Source organism: Bos taurus, chromosome 3, assembly GCF_002263795.3.
Source record: "Bos taurus isolate L1 Dominette 01449 registration number 42190680 breed Hereford chromosome 3, ARS-UCD2.0, whole genome shotgun sequence".
NCBI classification, from domain to species: Eukaryota; Metazoa; Chordata; class Mammalia; order Artiodactyla; family Bovidae; genus Bos; species Bos taurus.
In genome coordinates, this window is record NC_037330.1 from 111,972,717 (window position 1) to 111,989,960 (window position 17,244).

A 17,244-nucleotide genomic window follows, 5' to 3' on the forward strand; every position below is an offset into this window, starting at 1 on the left:
AAGAATCCTCCGATCTCTGCAGGAGTAACACGCACCAGGGCCTCACGCTGCTCTCTGTGGGATTCTTCAAGCCCCACACCTGAACATCTTGTTCTCAAGGGTCTTGCCGTCCCAGGAATTGCAAGCACCAAAACTGGGCTGGCTAAGTCCCCCTCCCCAACATGATCTTAAAATAGCAGGCCTGAGTGTATTTCTTCTTTGGGGCAGGACAGCAGCTGCTTCTAGGGTAGAGAAGCCCCTGGCCTCCTCCCCCAGGGCTCCACTAGACAGCTTTTCTTTTCCCACGCTGCATGCATCTCTCTTATTCATTGTTTGCACACATGACCAGGACTCAGGGGTTCTGGGTGCAGGTGTAAGGAATCACTCTAGAGTTTGTGAACACGGACAACAGTTGCTCCTTTGTATACCCCCTTGGAAGAGAAAGTGTGCTGCCTGCTCAAACTGCATTCCTAATCCTTCCAGTTGAAGGAGATCCTTTGCCTCTCTCCAGGCACATGCATGAAAATGAAATCCATGCAGGGTAAGATGGGGTCTGGGATGAGAACTTAGATCACTGCTACCCTGAGCAATGGGCAAGTTGGAGCTGAGACCCACTCTTTTTTTTTTTTTGCTGTGTTGATAACAAGCTCTGGAAGCAGGTCATCATGAAAATCTCTCAAATAAGCCTTAGATGTATTCGTGGTCACTCAGCTTTGGGGTTGCTGTGATCCGCAGTTAATAGTGTGCCTTGCACCCTGACTGGTTTTAGTTATTTCAAAAATTCCACCTAGCTAATTTTTTTTCTAAAAACTCAAACCAAAGAAGAGTTCTTGGTTATTGCTCTCAGCTTTGCCACCAGCTGGCCACAGGCAGTTCAGCAAAGCCCCTATTTTCCCTGGGCTTATTTTTTTTCACTTGTAAATGTAGCTCATGGCTCCTACCTGACCCATCTTGTACTAAGGTGAAGATCAAATGGAGCTGTGGGTATGGAAACACTTTATGAATTGGGAAGTACTGGACAAGAAAATAGATATCCTTGTGCTCGAGCAATGCCTCTGTAGGGCAAGGACATCTGTTTTGTTCACTGCCTGGGATAGGACTGGGCACACAGTAGGTGCTCAGCAGCATGTGTTGAATGGATGCTTGAATAAATTTGAATAGCACAACACTCCATTTCCAGGGAACCGAGACACCCGCTGAGTAGACAGGCACAGAATCATCAAGTCTGAGGATCAAGGGACGCTTTGCCAGTCGGTCATTTCCAAATTCCTTTTGAGGAGCCAGAACAGCAATGCCTTCAGGCGGTGGTGGTATCTGATCTCTCCCCAGGACCTTTTCACTGGAGGCAGGTTGTTCTCTTAGCAATGCTGGGTGTTTACACCCAGAAGCCCAGGGTGGGGGAGGGCTGGTGTTTCAGAAGAAAGTTCACAGTCGAGTAACATGCTCATCTTTTTCTCCAGATGTGTTGTGTGTCCCAGTCAAGCCCCTCCAGTGATTTTGACCCACTGGATTCTGCATTCCCTGCCACATTATTGACTAAGCATCAGGCCGAGCTTTTTCACATCCATTCCCATCCCATCCTCTATCCCTGGGAAGTGCGGGGAAATCCCGGAAAACAAAGCCCTACAGAATTGGGTGCAAATCCAGTCATCACCATTGTTTAACTGGGTGTCCTTGGGCCCATCTCTTCACCTCTCTGAATCTCTTTTCTTTGGCTAAAAGGCAGTGACTAATGGAAGCATATACACTAACATATGTAAAATAGATAGCCAATGGAAATTTGCTATATGACTCGGGGAACTCAATCCAGGGCTCTGTAACAATCTGGAAGGGTGGGAAAGGGTGGGAGGTGGGAGGGAGGTTCAAGAGGAAGGGGGCATATGTACACCTATGGCTAACTCATGTTGATGTGTGGCAGAAACCAAACCAATGTTGTAAAGCAATTATCCTCCAATTAAAGATAAAATTAGAAAAATAAATAAAAGGCAGTGATTATAGAGCGCTGCTTTACAGCATTACTGTGGCAGTGGACATGCAAGACCTAATTTAGAAGTGAACCCAGCGGGTCTGTGAGTCTGTGTGCACGCGTGTTTAGTTTTTGTTTTGGGGTATAGCTTCCCCATGCCTTGGAGTGCACCCGCAGCCTCTCGCGGCCCCAGCTCTCTTATGGGTCCCAGATCTCTCACCGTCCTGTTCAGTCACACACCTTGGGAGGCAACCGGACTTTGAAAGTGAAAGTGAAGGCGAAAGTCGCTCAGTCGTGTCTGACTCTGCGACCCCATGAATCGAAAGTCACTTGGTTGTGTCCAACTCTTTGCGACCCCATGGACTATTCAGTCCATGGAATTCTCCAGGCCAGAATACTGGAGTGGGTCGCCGTTCCCTTCTCCAGGGGATTTTCCCAACCCAGGGATCGAATCCAGCTCTCCCGCATTGCAGGTGCGTTCTTTACCGTCTGAGCCACGAAGGAAGCCCACAGCATTGGGCTTTGACTTAGAGCCCTACTCTGCCACCTGTTAGCTTGCTGACTCTGGGCAGGTTTCTACATGTCTTGAAGCCACAGGGCCCTCATTTGGGAACTGGGGAAACAAAACCTCCGTTGCCTAGAGCTTGCGAGATTTAAATAAGCCATTTTACAGAAAGTAACCAGCGCCAGCTGTAGTGGAGAGGGGCTCCTAGAGCACGTTCACCTTCCTGTCACTTTCTCCTTCTTTCTTTCCTTCCCAAGGTCATTGTGAGGGAGGAAGAAAGCAGCAGAGGTTCCTAAGTTTGGACTTGGATAATCTGTCCTGGTCTTTCCTGAAAACCAAAGGCTGAGATAGATCTTAAATTCAGGGGTCCTTTACTTTTGGCAGTTTTGAACGTTTTTCTTTTAAAATCTCTTATTTTTAACTAGTCACAACTACTTTAGCTCAGTTGGTAAAGAATCTGCCTGCAATGCAGGAGACCCCAGTTCAATTCCTGGGTCAGGAAGATCTGCTGGAGAAGGGATAGGCTACCCACTCCAGTATTCTTGGACTTCCCTTGTGGGATCGCAAAGAGTTGGACATGACTGAGCAACTTTGACTTTCACTACTCTACAGTGATTTTTTTTTAATGGAGAGTTTAAGTGAAGCCCACTTTAAAAATAGAAAGGGACAAGACTCAGAATTCCATGATAGCTCCACTAATAAGCAGGTTACCAAAAGACCACAGTCTGAAAAGGATTCACCACCACACATAGTGATATTATTTTTCGTCTAATGCATTTAAAATATGATTTGATTTTAAACATTCATTTTCCACACAATTAATTCTACTAAAACATGGGGCTCGGCAAATGATAGGTTCTCAGCAAATGTTTGCGGACAACCTGAATGAATCAGTGATTGAAATGAATGAACAATGTGGAACTGTGCCCTCATTTTGGAATTTGAAATTAAGAATTCACAGGCCTTGTTTTTTTCTTGCCCTCTGACCAGAAGCAATAAGCTTCTCAGTTGACTACTAGAAAATTTTGATCATCCAAAGGAGATTGAGGACAACATGAAATGATGTTATACCGTTATACAGTTCAGGCCCAGAGACAGGTATTATAATATAGGGCTTGTCAAACTTATTTTACATATGGGACCCAGTATTTTATTGATTTCTTTAACTTTTTACTTTATGTTCGAGTATAGCCAATTAGCAATGTTGTGATTGTTTCAGGTGGACAGTGAAGGGACTCAGCCACATATATACATGTATCCATTTCCCCCCAAACTCCCCTCCCATCCAGGCTGCCATGTAAGATTGAGCAGAGTTCCCTGTGCTATACAGTAGGTCCTTGTTGGTTATCCATTTTAAATAGAGCAGTGTGTACACGTAGAATTAAGTGTATGAAAATCACAGGTGATCATCTTTCTTCTTGGATCAGCTTCCTGGGCTTCCCCTTGAAACGTCAATGTTGTTCAGAATTCTTTCTTCATCCCCCTCCCCTCCTCTCTCTTCCCCCCTTCCTTCTCCCCTCCCACATGTTACCCCTCCTCTGTCATTATTCTCTGCTGGGTGATATACTGACTGCACTAGAATACATGTCCCATTATTCCCTGAGTCCCTGACCCATACATATATGCTAATGTTTAAAAATTCCATTTATTAAGCTATTTATACTTGTATGAAGCAGTACAATCAGCATTTTTCATAATTTCTTTACAAGGAAAGAGACGATATACATATTTTATGTTTAGTTCAAGCTTGGAATGGTCTGCCAGCTTGCCCAAGGACACAAAGCTAATCTTCTGAACTGGAATTCCACTGCTGACCAAAGGCCCATACTTCTACTTGAAAAATGTACCTTGACACCAATTCAGAGTCAACACACTAGATGGAATCGCATAGAACAATGGCCCTACACACACTTTTTGGTAACCTTTATTTTGATCTCAGAGACTTTCCTGTAGCTCAAATGGAGCTGCCTGCCATGCAGGAGACCAGGATTCAATCCCTGGATCAGGAAGATCTTCTGGATAAGGAAATGGCAATCCTCTCTAATATTCTTGCCTGTAGAATCCCATGGACATAGAAGCCTGGCGGGCTACAGTCTGTGGGGTCACAAAGAGTCGGACACAACTGAGCAACTAACACACATTTTGATCTCATTGTGAACTCACAGAAAATTTGCAGAAAAACTATGCAAAATATTGTATATTCTTTGCACAGATTTAAACAACTACTTTTAGGGAGTTATTGGATAAGATGAATCAGTCAGAGTACTGGAGAAGAGCCAGAGGCATCATGGGAGCCAATGAATGTAAGTTTCACAGAGAGAGAAGAGTCAGTAGGGTCAGACACTTTAGAAAGGCAGCCCCTGGGGTTAAGTGGCTCAACTAAGTGGTGGGTGCTTGAAGTTGCCCCGTAAGCAACTGTCAAGGAAGCAGGACAAAGCCAAGGGAGAAGACCGACTTGAACCAAAGCTTCCATGACAGTGGCAAATCATGGATCTATCTGTGGTGGTTCTCCTGCAGCCCCATGGCACCCAGGATTAGGAATAAAGATGGACAATAGAATTCATCAAAGGCAGACAGGAGAGTGTGATGGGAGGTGCTGGAGAGGGTCTTGCTGTCCAGACTCAGTAGTGAGAGAAGGGTCAGGAGGGGCTGGAGAGATGGGGAGAAATGAGGGAGCCAGGAGTCTGGAGAGACAAAGGATTTAGGACACCAGGGGGTGCATTGAGACCAAGGTTACTCTGCTGGATGAGTAAGCAGCAGGAGAAGGAACCAGGTGATGGAGTTTAAGATCTCACAGATGGATTCTCCTGGGTCCCAGAACAGCAGGCTCCGGATATGGTAGGAACGTGGTTGATCTTCTGCAGGAGCACCTGATCTCAGGAGGAGGAGCTGACCTCTGAAAAGTGAAGGAACCTTTCTTCCATTGGAACCAAAAGGAAGAAGAGAACACAAGCAGATGGGATTGCAGCCTTGAGGGATGAGAGACAGGGCGCACCTACCACATGTTCTCTGTTTCACCCACAAAAACTGAAGCAAGGTCATCACTTGAGTGTAAGGGAGGTGAGGGGAAGGGCGAGAGGTCAAAGGGACATGCAAGAGGCATGGAAGGGCTTTGAACAGAGTAGGAGAGTGAGCTAAAGGGCAGAGTTGCTGGACAATATCCACAACTCTCTGAGGTGAGCGATCATGAATTTATAGTGACAACTTCCTACTCAGGTGACTTTTCTCCAGCAAAGCTTGACCGCGTTGGGGAAGGGCTGGAGGATGTAGGTGGAGAGTTTCATCCACAATTGATGTCTTCCGGGCAACCATTTAAAGGACTTAGGTGGATTTGCAAGAAAATGATCCTAACAGTGGGTCATGAGATCCACGTTGGGAAGAAAAGACAGGGAGCTGATGGTGGAAAGTTGGTGTCAGTGGAGTGAGATACAGATGAAGGTCAAAGAAAACGTCCTCCAGGGGATTAGCGGTTGTTTGTGGAAAGGAACACCAGAGGGAGGAGAAAACTCTCCATTGCCGAGTGCTGCAGAGGAAGTGGTGCACCTGCGAGGGGAAGACGGGCTGCAATCCAGGCAGGAGTTAAAGCAGGTGGTCCTTAAAGACATTACAGCTACAACTCAGAGTTTGTTTGCCCTGGGATTGGTAGTCAGGAGGTGGTTCTAGAGAGAATTCTGTGGAAAGGATGAGGAGGAAGGTCAATAGTAGGAGAAGTGAGTGAAGCCAGCATGGAGCAGGGTGGGAATAAGGTTTGGGGAGAAGATAAAAGACCAGAGGCACTTGCATCTAGAGCAGTTTTCTTTTTGGTACCAAGCTGTTTTGATGCCAGCAATGGCTGTGGGTCTAAAGTATTCTTCCTAAAGTCCCCTGGAACACTGCCCCTGCTATATGGTATATGATGTTCAGAGAAACAATGGAACTGGCCACAGAGCTTGGGCTTGGAAGGTCCTGAAAAACCTCCTGAAAGTTATCCAGCAGGGCATTTATTTGATGGGAAAAGGCAAATACAGAAGCATAAGCTGGTGTCTATTCATTTATTCAGTCACTGTCTGAGCATCTACAATTTCGCCAGCCCGTGTAGGCTGCAACAATGAACTATCCATCTGTTGGTGGGATCCCAGGGGCTGGCTGCTCAGAGGGAAGTCTGTCTGTCCGCAGACCTCCCAACCTTACCCAGACAACAGAGGAGAAAAGAAACTGATTCTTCATCCCAAATCTATTTTTAGGAGCTCCATGCTAACTAGCTGCCGAGTATAATATTTTAATTAAACCCCTCTAAACCCTTAAAGTGGTAAATGGCTTTTTGACCTCTTCTCCCTAATTACCTTCACCACGTTTCAACAAACTGCAAATACCACCTAATTTTTGGAAACAAGTGCAAGATAAATTAAGTCTGAAGCTGAGGGCTTTTGGCAGCGAAACCTGAATCTCTGGAAGAGGTGTAATGTGGTACCAGTAGAGGCTTGTAAGGATCTCCTGCAGGGCTAGCATTCTGACACCTCAGGCCCGCTTTGCAATGGTGGGCTAGCATTAGAGTTTTGATTTTGATTATCTTGTTCTAATTTGTTTAGTAATGATGTCAGTCTCAAATGTGGTTGTGGGGGGAAAAATGCTATAAAGAAACTTCACAAAAGGTAGAATAAAAGATCCTTGGCCTTGGGAAATCTTGGAGATAGTGAGATGAAACGAACATGGCATCTGAGTCCACCATCCCAGCTTCCCTTTGTTAAATATTGACAAGGTCCCAGGTCCTGGGTGAGCCTTCATATCCAAGATCTCATAGAATTTCACCCTCATCATGCTTCAGTGGGGCAATATCACTAGTCCCATTTTACAGATGAAGAAATAGAATCAGAGAGGTTTTCTAACTTACCAGGGCTTCTCTGGTGACTCAGATGGTAAAGAATCTGCCTGTAATGCTGGAGACCTGGGTTTGATCCCTGGATCAGGAAGGTCCCCTGGAGAAGGGAATTGCTCCCTACTCCAGTGTTCTTGCCTGGAGAATTCCATGGACATAGGAACCTGGTAGGCTACAGTCCACGGGGTCGCGAAGAGTCAGACACAACAGAGCGACTAACACTTAAATTTTCACTTCAGACTTAACCAACAAAACCCGAAATGCCAAGCCCCAGATGCATAGCCTCCTATCTCCTCACCATGCCGATCTGCCTTTGGTGCAGCTGCATCAAGGCTAGTCGGTGAATGTCAGTGTTTCTCAGGACAGAATTACACAGCAATCAGATGCTCAGGAGAGGAGTAGGGGAGAGGATTCCCCTAGAACTTGGTTCAAACGATATCTGAGCTCAGGATGAAGAAGAATATCCTTCAGGTTCAGGACTAGGATGAGGAACCGGAAGGAACTTCCTCACTGGAGTACATGAGCTCGTAGAACAGAAAGGGCAGTTCTGACCCAGGGTCTCTTGCTGCTGCTGCTTGCTGCTGCTAAGTCGCTTCAGTCGTGTCTGACTTTGTGCGACCCCATAGACGGCAGCCCACCAGGCCCCTCCGTCCATGGGATTTTCCAGGCAAGAGTACTGGAGTGGGGTGCCATTGCCTTCTCCGAGGGTCTGTTGCTAGTAATCCCCTAACAACACTCACTCTGCTCAGTTGTAACCGTTTTCACATCTGTTCTCTCCACTTGCTGGCGGCTCTTTAGAGAAGAGGGAGTGTGCCTTAGACATTTCTCTCTTCCCGCACTCAGCCTGGCCTGTAATAGGCATTCAATATATGTGGGAATGAATGAGCGCAGGAATGAGTGTGTGAAATGAGAAGAGATGAATTACGTCCTGGAACTGGGGAGCTTCCTTTCCAGGCCCTCCTAGGAAGGGTTTCCTGGGGAAGGTTTATCAGGGCCCTGTCCGCACACAGAGAGCAGTTCTAGGATATGCTGTCCCATCAGAGGAAACCAGGTTTGACATCACTTTCATTTTATATACTTAGGCTTGTTGAGTTTGCTCACTATTTCTTTACTGTCAGGCAGTTTACCTACAATTAGGATAAATTGCCATGTGGGCAGCAACAGAACAGGCTCATAGAACTTTTTATTAAAATAGCTGAGTGCTAACATTGAAGAATGAAGGGGCTGGGACTAAAGAACGCGTTTTTAAGGAAGGCAAACACCTAGATACAATGTAGTACCTTAACTGGTATCAATCACGACTTAATCTAATTAGTTTAGAAGCTATTTTAAAGAGCTTAATTAAATTAAGCTGTGATTGATAACACTTTATATCTACTTGAGGAGAGCACTTCTTCTAATTCGCCTTGAATCTCTATGCTTCCAGTCAAAAGCCTATTTCAGGCATATGCTAAGTGTGGGGAAGGGTTGGGAAAGCACTTCACTGTCCCTGAAATCATTCCGGGTGCCTGGCACCAGGCTAAGCCAGGGGCCTTGCAGAGTTCTTGGGCACAGACATTCTGATACCTAGTGGGGGTGGCCTTGACCAGGACACCCTGAGATTCTCCTTCAGCAGACATGAAGGCACCTGGGAGAATGCGGAAAGGTCAGCAGAGCAGGAGCAAAAAGCTTAGCAGGTCAAAAGGTGTCTGGGGTCCACTTAGCTTGTGGTCAAGGTGAGGAGTACTAGCCCACACCCTCTTGGTAGAGATGTGGTGCTGGGTCACAGTGGAGTCCGGACAAGGGGACTTGCTTAGCTGGGCCATTGCCTAGAGAGCGGCAGGTCAGGGAATGAGGGGTCTACCCCTGCCCCCAGTGCTCTGGGAACGTCTCTTGAGCCCACTAGGAGCTGTGGAGGAGGGAAATAGGAAGTAGAAGTTTTATCTGGGATATGATGTACAGACTTCAAGCTCTTCTGGGCCGGGACTGGGAGGTGGGGATGGGGACTGGTCCTCGTCTAAACTAAAATGCTTGTCTTCCGTCTCCTCTCTGCAGCCCGCATGTGTGATGCCCACCTTCGAGGCCCCTCGGGCATCATCACCTCCCCCAATTTCCCCATTCAGTATGACAACAACGCACACTGTGTGTGGATCATCACAGCACTCAACCCCGCCAAGGTAAGGCTCGCAGGGAGCGTGGGTCGTGTCCTGTGGGCAGGACTGGATTGGAGACAGTTGTTCTACCGGGGAATTCAGACCCAGAACTTGGTTCTCATAGATTTTCTGAAGACAATTATTAAAAATTGTTTTTATTAAGTATCAAGTTGATACAAAAGCATACTTGTAAAATATGATATAAAGAACATCAATATAAGACACTACTGTGTAGCCATCTCCCAGCTCGAGGGAAAACAAAAAGCCCCACACATATCTTAGTGATCTGTGTCCCTCGTAACTTCATCCCATTCCCCAATCCTCAGGCCACCATTACCTCCACTGTGTACTTTATTATTCCTTTGCTTTTCTTTATAGTTAGCACATAAGTATGTATCCCTCCAAATGCAATGTTTAGCTTCCCAGTACTTGAACTTCATGGAAATGTAATCATGTTGTATTGATATGTAGTCTTAATCAGCTTTACTCAAAATTAGGTCCTTAAGGTTTTGCTGTATTGCCACGTTTCATTTTGTACTGGTCTGTACATTTTTTTGCATCTTTCTCATTTAGTGTTTTTTCCTGTGAAGTACCCTTTGCTTGCTAATAAATTTGATAAGTATCTTGCCAAGATCCACAAAATAACCTGTTAGAATTTTTAATTATACAAAAAATACAGATAAATTGAAGAAGAACTGGTACCTTTATGATTCCAAGTCTTCCAGTCTCTTAATATGGTATATCTTTCCTTAGAGCTTCTTTAATCACTTTCGATAAACTTGTGTAATTTTTTCATTAAAAACCTTGTACATTTCATAATACATTTATTTCTAGATATTGTAGTTGTTGCTTTTATAAATTGTATCTTTTAAAATGTAGTTTTCTACCTGTTTCTTGCATAGTGGTTAGAAATGCAATTAATTTTTATACGTTACAGCTATCCCATGGTAATTTATCTATGAATTTTTAGCATATTCTACAGAAGACAATCATAATCTGCAAAGAATGATGGTTTTGCTTCGTCCTTTTCAATCTTACACCTTTTCATCAACCTTTTTCCTGCCCCAGTGTTCTACCTAGAATCTCCGGTATAATGTCAAATCACTGTGAGGATGGTAGGCACTTTTGTCTTTGTTCAATGTCAAACAGACTGTTTTACTTCTTCACCATGAAGTATGATGTTTGCTGAAGTCTTTGTTTTAATTTACAGTTCCTTTCTAATCCTAGTTTACTAAAAGCTTATATTGTGAATGGATGTTGACTTTTATTGAGCATCTCTCTACATCTATTGATATAATCATATGATTTTTTTTCCTTTATTCGCCTGTGTGGTGAATTCCACTTTAATTTTTCTGTTGTTAAGCCAACTCTGTATTCCTGGGATAAACCCAATCTGGTCATTTAGTATTAGCATTTTTTAAATATACCTATATTTGAATTGCTAGCATTTTACATAGTCATTTTGCTTCTGTTTTGTTATGTATTACAGATTTAACAAAATAAAATATATTCTATATACATCACACACACACACACACTCTTGCCAGATTTCTATATCAAAATATTGGTAAAATGAAAGTGAAGTCGCTCAGTCGTGTCCAACTCTTTGCAATCCCATGGACTGTAGTCTACCAGGCTACTCTGTCCATGGGATTTTCCAGGCAAGAGTACTGGGGTGGGTTGCCATTCCCTTCTCCAGGGGATCTTCCTGACTCAGGGATCAAACCCAGGTCTCCTGCATTGCAGGCAGACCCTTTACCCTCTGAGCCACCAGGGAAGCCCAAGATATTGCTAGCCTCATAAAATGACTTAGACTTTTTCATCTCTTTCTATCCTACTGCCTGTTTTTAGTGTTTTACAGTTGTGGATATTTTGGTATTTATCCTACTTGATTTCATTAAACTTGAATCTATGGATGACATCTTTCATCAGTTTGGAAAATTTTTTAGCTATTGCTATTTCAACTGTTGTCTCTCCTTTATTCTCTTTTCTGCTTCTGGAAGTCTGACAAAGCATGTTAATGAGTCTCATTCTATCTTCTTTTCTTAACCTCTATCATTTTCTCCCATTCTGTTCAAGAATTCTCAGTTATGTCTAACCTCTGTTAATCATTCTCTGAAGATTCATTTTAATTTCAAATATTAGTATTTTGCATTTATGAAAGCTTATTTAGTTTTTTTGATTGCTTTTGAGTTTATTTTATAGTCTCTGGCTCCTTACATATATTTAAGTCATTTAAATATATTGAGGACATTTATTTTATATTCTGTGTCTCTTAATCTCAGTATATGAAACCTTTGCAAGGTTCACTCTGTTGCCTGCTGTTTCTCACCCCTTGCCCTCAGAATCATGTTTCTTTCTTTGTTGTATAATTTTTGACTGTGTGGTTAGAATCATAAACTGTGGGGGAATTCTTTGAGATTTGGGTAGAAGCTGGTGTATTTGTTACTGCTCTGTGCTTGGGGCCATTAGCAGTCAGCAACCTCTTCAGATTAAATTCTCAGTATGAAGGTTTCAAACCACCCAAGTAATCTGAAGACTGCAAACCCATATGAAAACAGATTTATCATGAGAGAGTCTCAGAGGAAGTTTTCTATTTGCTTTCATTCAGTGTCAAAATCTGAAATAAACGATCAGCCTTCAGATCTACCCAGAGGTTAGCAGAGCTGTATGAGAAGGAAGTAGGCTTATTTCTAGCTCAACCTCACACTAAGGGTGCAACTTTAACCAGTTCAGCCTTGTTCAGGGATGTCATCTGAAAGTTCCCAACCTTGGGGGGCCCTGACCTTTGTCTCCTGCTCCCTCTTCTCCACAAGGCCCTGAAAATCAAAGCTCTACTTCACCAGTTTTAAAAAATGTGCTTCATGCTCCAAATCACTTTTTGCATCTCTACATTCACTGGGGGTTAGACTCTGAGAGCTCTTGCCATCCTAGTCTTCTTGGGCTTCCATAACAAAATATAACAGATGGGGTGGCTCTAACAAGAGACATTTAGTTTCTCACAGTTCTAGAGGCTAGAGGTCCATGATCAAGATGCCAGCAAACTTGGTTTCTGGTGAGATCTACTCCCAGCTCACAGATGACCCCACAGACGGCCTCCTTCTCAGTGTGTCTTCCTGTGTTCTCTGTGCACATGCAGAGAGGAACGTTCTGGCGTCTCCTCCCCTGTTTTGAGGACACCAATCCCACTGGTAGGGCCCCATCCTTTGACTTCTTTTAACCTTAGTCACCTTCCTAAAGGTCCCATCTCTAAATATCATCATATTGAGGGTTTGGGCTTCAACATATGAGTTTTAGGGCAATATAATTCAGTTTATAACACTTATTAACTTGTAAAAAGCTTTCTTTTTCTTTTTAAATTTTACTCAACATTTTAAAACTGTTTGCGCCAAAGTGCTTAGTACCACAATACTTGGAACACTGGACCCAGATTTCCTCTACAAGTCATTTTGCAAATAAAGAATCATATTTTATCAAACCATTTGATGGTGAACCTAGTCAGTGGAGAAGGATGCTTCAGCCACATAGGGGTAGAAATGGAGGCTAACCCAGAAGAAGGACCTTGAAGTTGTTAAGTTGTTAACTAGAGGGCTATATCATGGGCATTGTTAAAGAACTACAGATGCTTATCTATGTTTGCTTTTGAATCTGAAGATGGAGTAGAGGGTGAAGCGTAGGAAAGTCCTGAAAATTTTTTGAGAAACGGTCTGATTAGCCCTCAGAAGACCTAACCTTGGCTGGTGTGTGGAGGTCAATGGCCCCATGTTAGTCACCACCCCACATGCCATGCAATAGGTCACTCCAGCCTGGGTTTCTGAAGCCAGTCCCTCTGAAAGGCACTGCCTCAGAGTTAGGTTATACAGAAGGATGTTCTTCGTGGGATCTTCATGGGTTCTTAGTGGGCTTCAGGTAGTGCTAGGGAAGCCCAGAAAGACTGAAGGGGGTTCCTCACTGACACAACCCAGGAGGAGAGCCAAGAGCATACAATGCAGAAAGGAGATTATAAGTCTAGAAACTCAAAGTCTGAGACTGAAGGGTAGGAGCTGCCTTCCTGCAAACAGCAGAGAAAATGTTTGCAGTGTATTCCTACCACTGTTCAGCAGCCAACAGGAGAGATTCAGTGCATTCAAGGACTGCCTGTCTGGTCACCTTGGGGACATCTCCTTTAGCAAAAATCACAGCCTTTTCACGTTCACAGTATGTTTCATGAGCTTAGCATTTATTCATTCATTGATTGTTGGTATGATCTCTGCCCTTGAGAAACATGCACGCAGGAGAGGAGGATGGGTAGAAACGTGAAGCTAGAGTTCAGACAAGTGCTAATGGAGCTGTGTCCAGAGTGTGATGGGAAAATCTAGAAAAGAGACACTAATGGAAGGCCAGGGAACTTGGCACAAAGGCAGTGACATTTGAACAGGGTCTTGAAGGATGAGGATATCAGAGCAGACACCTGTGCCGAGGCACTGAGGCTTGGGACAGTCTCTTAGAACTGAAAATAACTCAACATGCCTATATCAAGATGAGGCTGGAAAGTCCACAAGATCCAGATCAAGGTGAACCCGCAGGCTTGATATAGAGGCTTAGATTTTATTCTGAAACAGATTTCTAAGAGTAGAAGTGTTAGGCTATTTGTGATAATAGTAATAGCTATCTCTTATTCTATGCCTGTTATATGCCAAGAACTGAACTAGGCCTTCTGTGTAAATGACTTTATTTCATTCTCTTCATAGCACAAATAATTAAGTTTTAAAATACCCATTTGGTGGATGAAAAACCTGAATCATGGACAAGTTAAAGGTTAGGAAACTTGGTCACAGCACATAATCAGTATTTAGTGGCAGCACTGGGCTTTAAAGCCAGTCTTTCTGGGTCCATGGTCCATGAACTTAAGTAGATGTGCTGTGCCATTGGATGGAACATGGTCTCAGAATTGATGGGAGGGGTTGGGACTTGGAGCGCTGGGATAAGCCTTGGGAAGAATGAGGGCCACTCTTTCTTCTGTACCAGAGCAATAGCAGAAAGAATTTTTTAAAGATTACTGTGGCAGCAGTGGAGATATTAGAGAGGGATATTGAAGGGAGTGAGACCAGTTAGGAAGCTGAAGCAGATACCCAAGTAAGAAAAACGGGGTCATCAACCAAGGCTTAGGAAACATGGAGAGGGAGACAGATTTAAGAGAAATCTAGGGAATGAGGGCTTCCCTTGTGGCTCAACTGGTAAAGAATCCACCTGCAATGAGGGAGACCTGGGTTCGATCCCTGGGTTGGAAAGACTCCCCTGGAGAAGGGAAAGGCTACCCACTCCAGTATTCTGGCCTGGAGAATTCCATGGACTATACAGTGCATGGGGTCTCAAAGAGTCAGACATGACTGAGTGACTTTCACACTCATTAGAGAACGAGATGGGACTTGGTGGCTGATGGATATGTGATGGAGGGAAAAGGAGAGGTCTCATTCACCATTGTGTCCCAAGTGACCACCATAGTGTCTGGCATACAGTAGACACTCAGGAAACATTTGTTCAATGACCAAATAGATGAAAACTCCATGTTTTCTCACTTGGACTAATGGGAGGCTTTCAAAGGAAATACAAGAGGAGGAACAAGCTTGGCAGCAGTCGAGAGGGAAACATGGTGCTCTGAAGTGCCTGTGTTTCATCCAATGACATTTGGATACACTGGTTGAAAAGTGAATAAATCTGGGTTCAGGAGAGAGATGTGGGTATCATTGCATCGACACACAATTGGGAACAAGCGTAAGGGATGAACAACACTTCTTGGAAAGAGCAAAGAGATTGAAAAGATTCAGAATGGGTCTGGGAACACAATCCTTACAGATGACTGAGATCCAGTGAAAGAAGCAGAGAAAGAGCCATTGATAGGAGAATCGAGTTGCAAAAGCAAGAGGTTTCCAATCAGGATATGTCTGACAGTGGTGATGCTGAAAAACATCTTGTTGGAAAAGGACTGGAAAGAGACTGTTGGCTTTGGCCTTGGAAGAAGATCTTTCGGCTTTGCTTTGTGGGGCAGCATATTAAAAGGCAGAGACATTACTTTGCCAACAAAGGTCCATCTAGTCAAAGCTATGGTTTTTCCAGTGGTCATGTATGGATGTGAGAGTTGTCCATAAAGGAAGCTGAGCATCGAAGAATTGATGCTTTTGAACTGTGCTGTTGGAGAAGACTCTTGAGAGTCCCTTGGACTCCAAGGAGATCCAACCGGTCAATCCTAAAGGAAATTAGTACTGAATGTTCATTGGAAGGACTGATGCTGAAACTCCAATACTTTGGCCACCTGATGTAAAGAACTGACTCATTGGAAAAGACCATGATGCTGGGAAAGATTGAAGGCAGGAGGAGAAGGGGATGACAGAGGATGAGATGGTTTGATGGCATCACCAATTCAATGGACATGGGTTTGAGTAAGCTCTGGGAGTTGGTGATGGACAGGGAGGCCTGGCATGCAGTCCATGAGGTTGCAAAGAGTTGGACATGACTGAGCGACTGAACTGAACTGAGCAGAAGTGGGTGGGGAGTGCATGGATGGGGAGGGGGTTCTATAGAGGCCAGGCATGTGGACAGCCCTTTGGACAACTTTGTGGTAAAGGGAGGGCAGGAGCAAGGGCACGTGAGGGAGGCTGGGTGAACAGAAGGCTCTGGGCTACTTAGGATGTTTGTTGTTTAGGAGATTGGGATTTTGAGTGCGGTTGTAGACTGAGGGCAAAGCAAGCACAGAGGAAGAGAGTGACGATGTAGGATTAGAGGTTGGGGAGTGAAGGACCTGGAGTCAGTGAGAGGCAAACTGGACTGAGAATGCAGCAGCTCCTTTCACAAGAAGCAGGTGAGGAAAAATACCATCGTGAAAAGGGGCTGAGAGTTTCGCCTGTAGAATATGTGTCTGTAGAAAAGGACATGTGTCTCTTCTAAAAAAATTTTTTTTATTGTGGCAAAAGTCACACGATATAAAACATACTATTTTAATCATATTTGTTTTATTATTATTTAATCATATTGTACAGTTCAATGGCAGAAAGTACATTCACATGATTGTGCATCTGTTACCATCATCCATCTCCCAAATTTTTCACTTTGCTAAACTGAAACTCTAGCCCCATTAAACTCTACATTCCAACTCCCACTCCTCGCCCTCCACGCCTGGCCCCTGACATCTACCCGTGTACTTTCTGATTCTATGAATTTGGCTATTGTAGGCACCCCGCATAAATGGAATCAAGCAGTATTTGTCTGCACCTACTGTATATTAGGATGCATTTTCAAGGTTGACTTAGTACCACACATGTCCCTTTGGTCTCCTTATAATCCGGGAATGGTTACACATCCCTGGCGCCTGAGTGTAAGTGTGGCCATTTCATCTCCTTTGAGCTTGAGAGGGAGCTGGGAATGTTCCAGTGACTGGGGCCTCCAAGGGTGAACAGAAGCCCCAAACAAAGGCCAGCAATGACCTGGCATGGGAATGGCCAAGAACCTATGTCACGATGCCAGCCTCGACTGAGCGCGATGGGCTAAGCAGCTCTACCCTGTGGGAACAAGAATTGACAGTCTGATTGCAGAGGCCGGTGAAGGGTGTGTCTCTCCTCGGTGAACTAAGAATAAAACAACGAACACCACCCCGTCGTCCTCCCAGAAGTTGTGCAGATTCAGGGAAGAGGAACCGCAGCTCAGAACAAGTGAGGTTGGCCCGCTCTGCTGGGTGCACAGCTCCACCTTCTCGCTTGGATGGGGATGGCCTGGAGAAACAGGAGACCTGCCTCGGCCGGTTGGGCTATCTTAGTATTTGTAGTCATTCTGC

At 44.4% G+C, this 17,244-nt stretch overlaps 1 protein-coding gene across 1 annotated transcript in view; it reads left to right on the top strand.

Moving 5' to 3' along the window:
* CSMD2 (CUB and Sushi multiple domains 2) overlaps window positions 1–17,244 on the top strand; it is a 689,877-nt gene that overhangs the window by 368,789 nt on the left and 303,844 nt on the right. Inside the window, exon 10 of the mRNA XM_015467054.3 lies at window positions 9,340–9,461. Within this exon, the coding sequence (XP_015322540.1) occupies window positions 9,340–9,461 (122 nt within the window). The remainder of the gene's footprint in view (window positions 1–9,339; window positions 9,462–17,244) is intronic.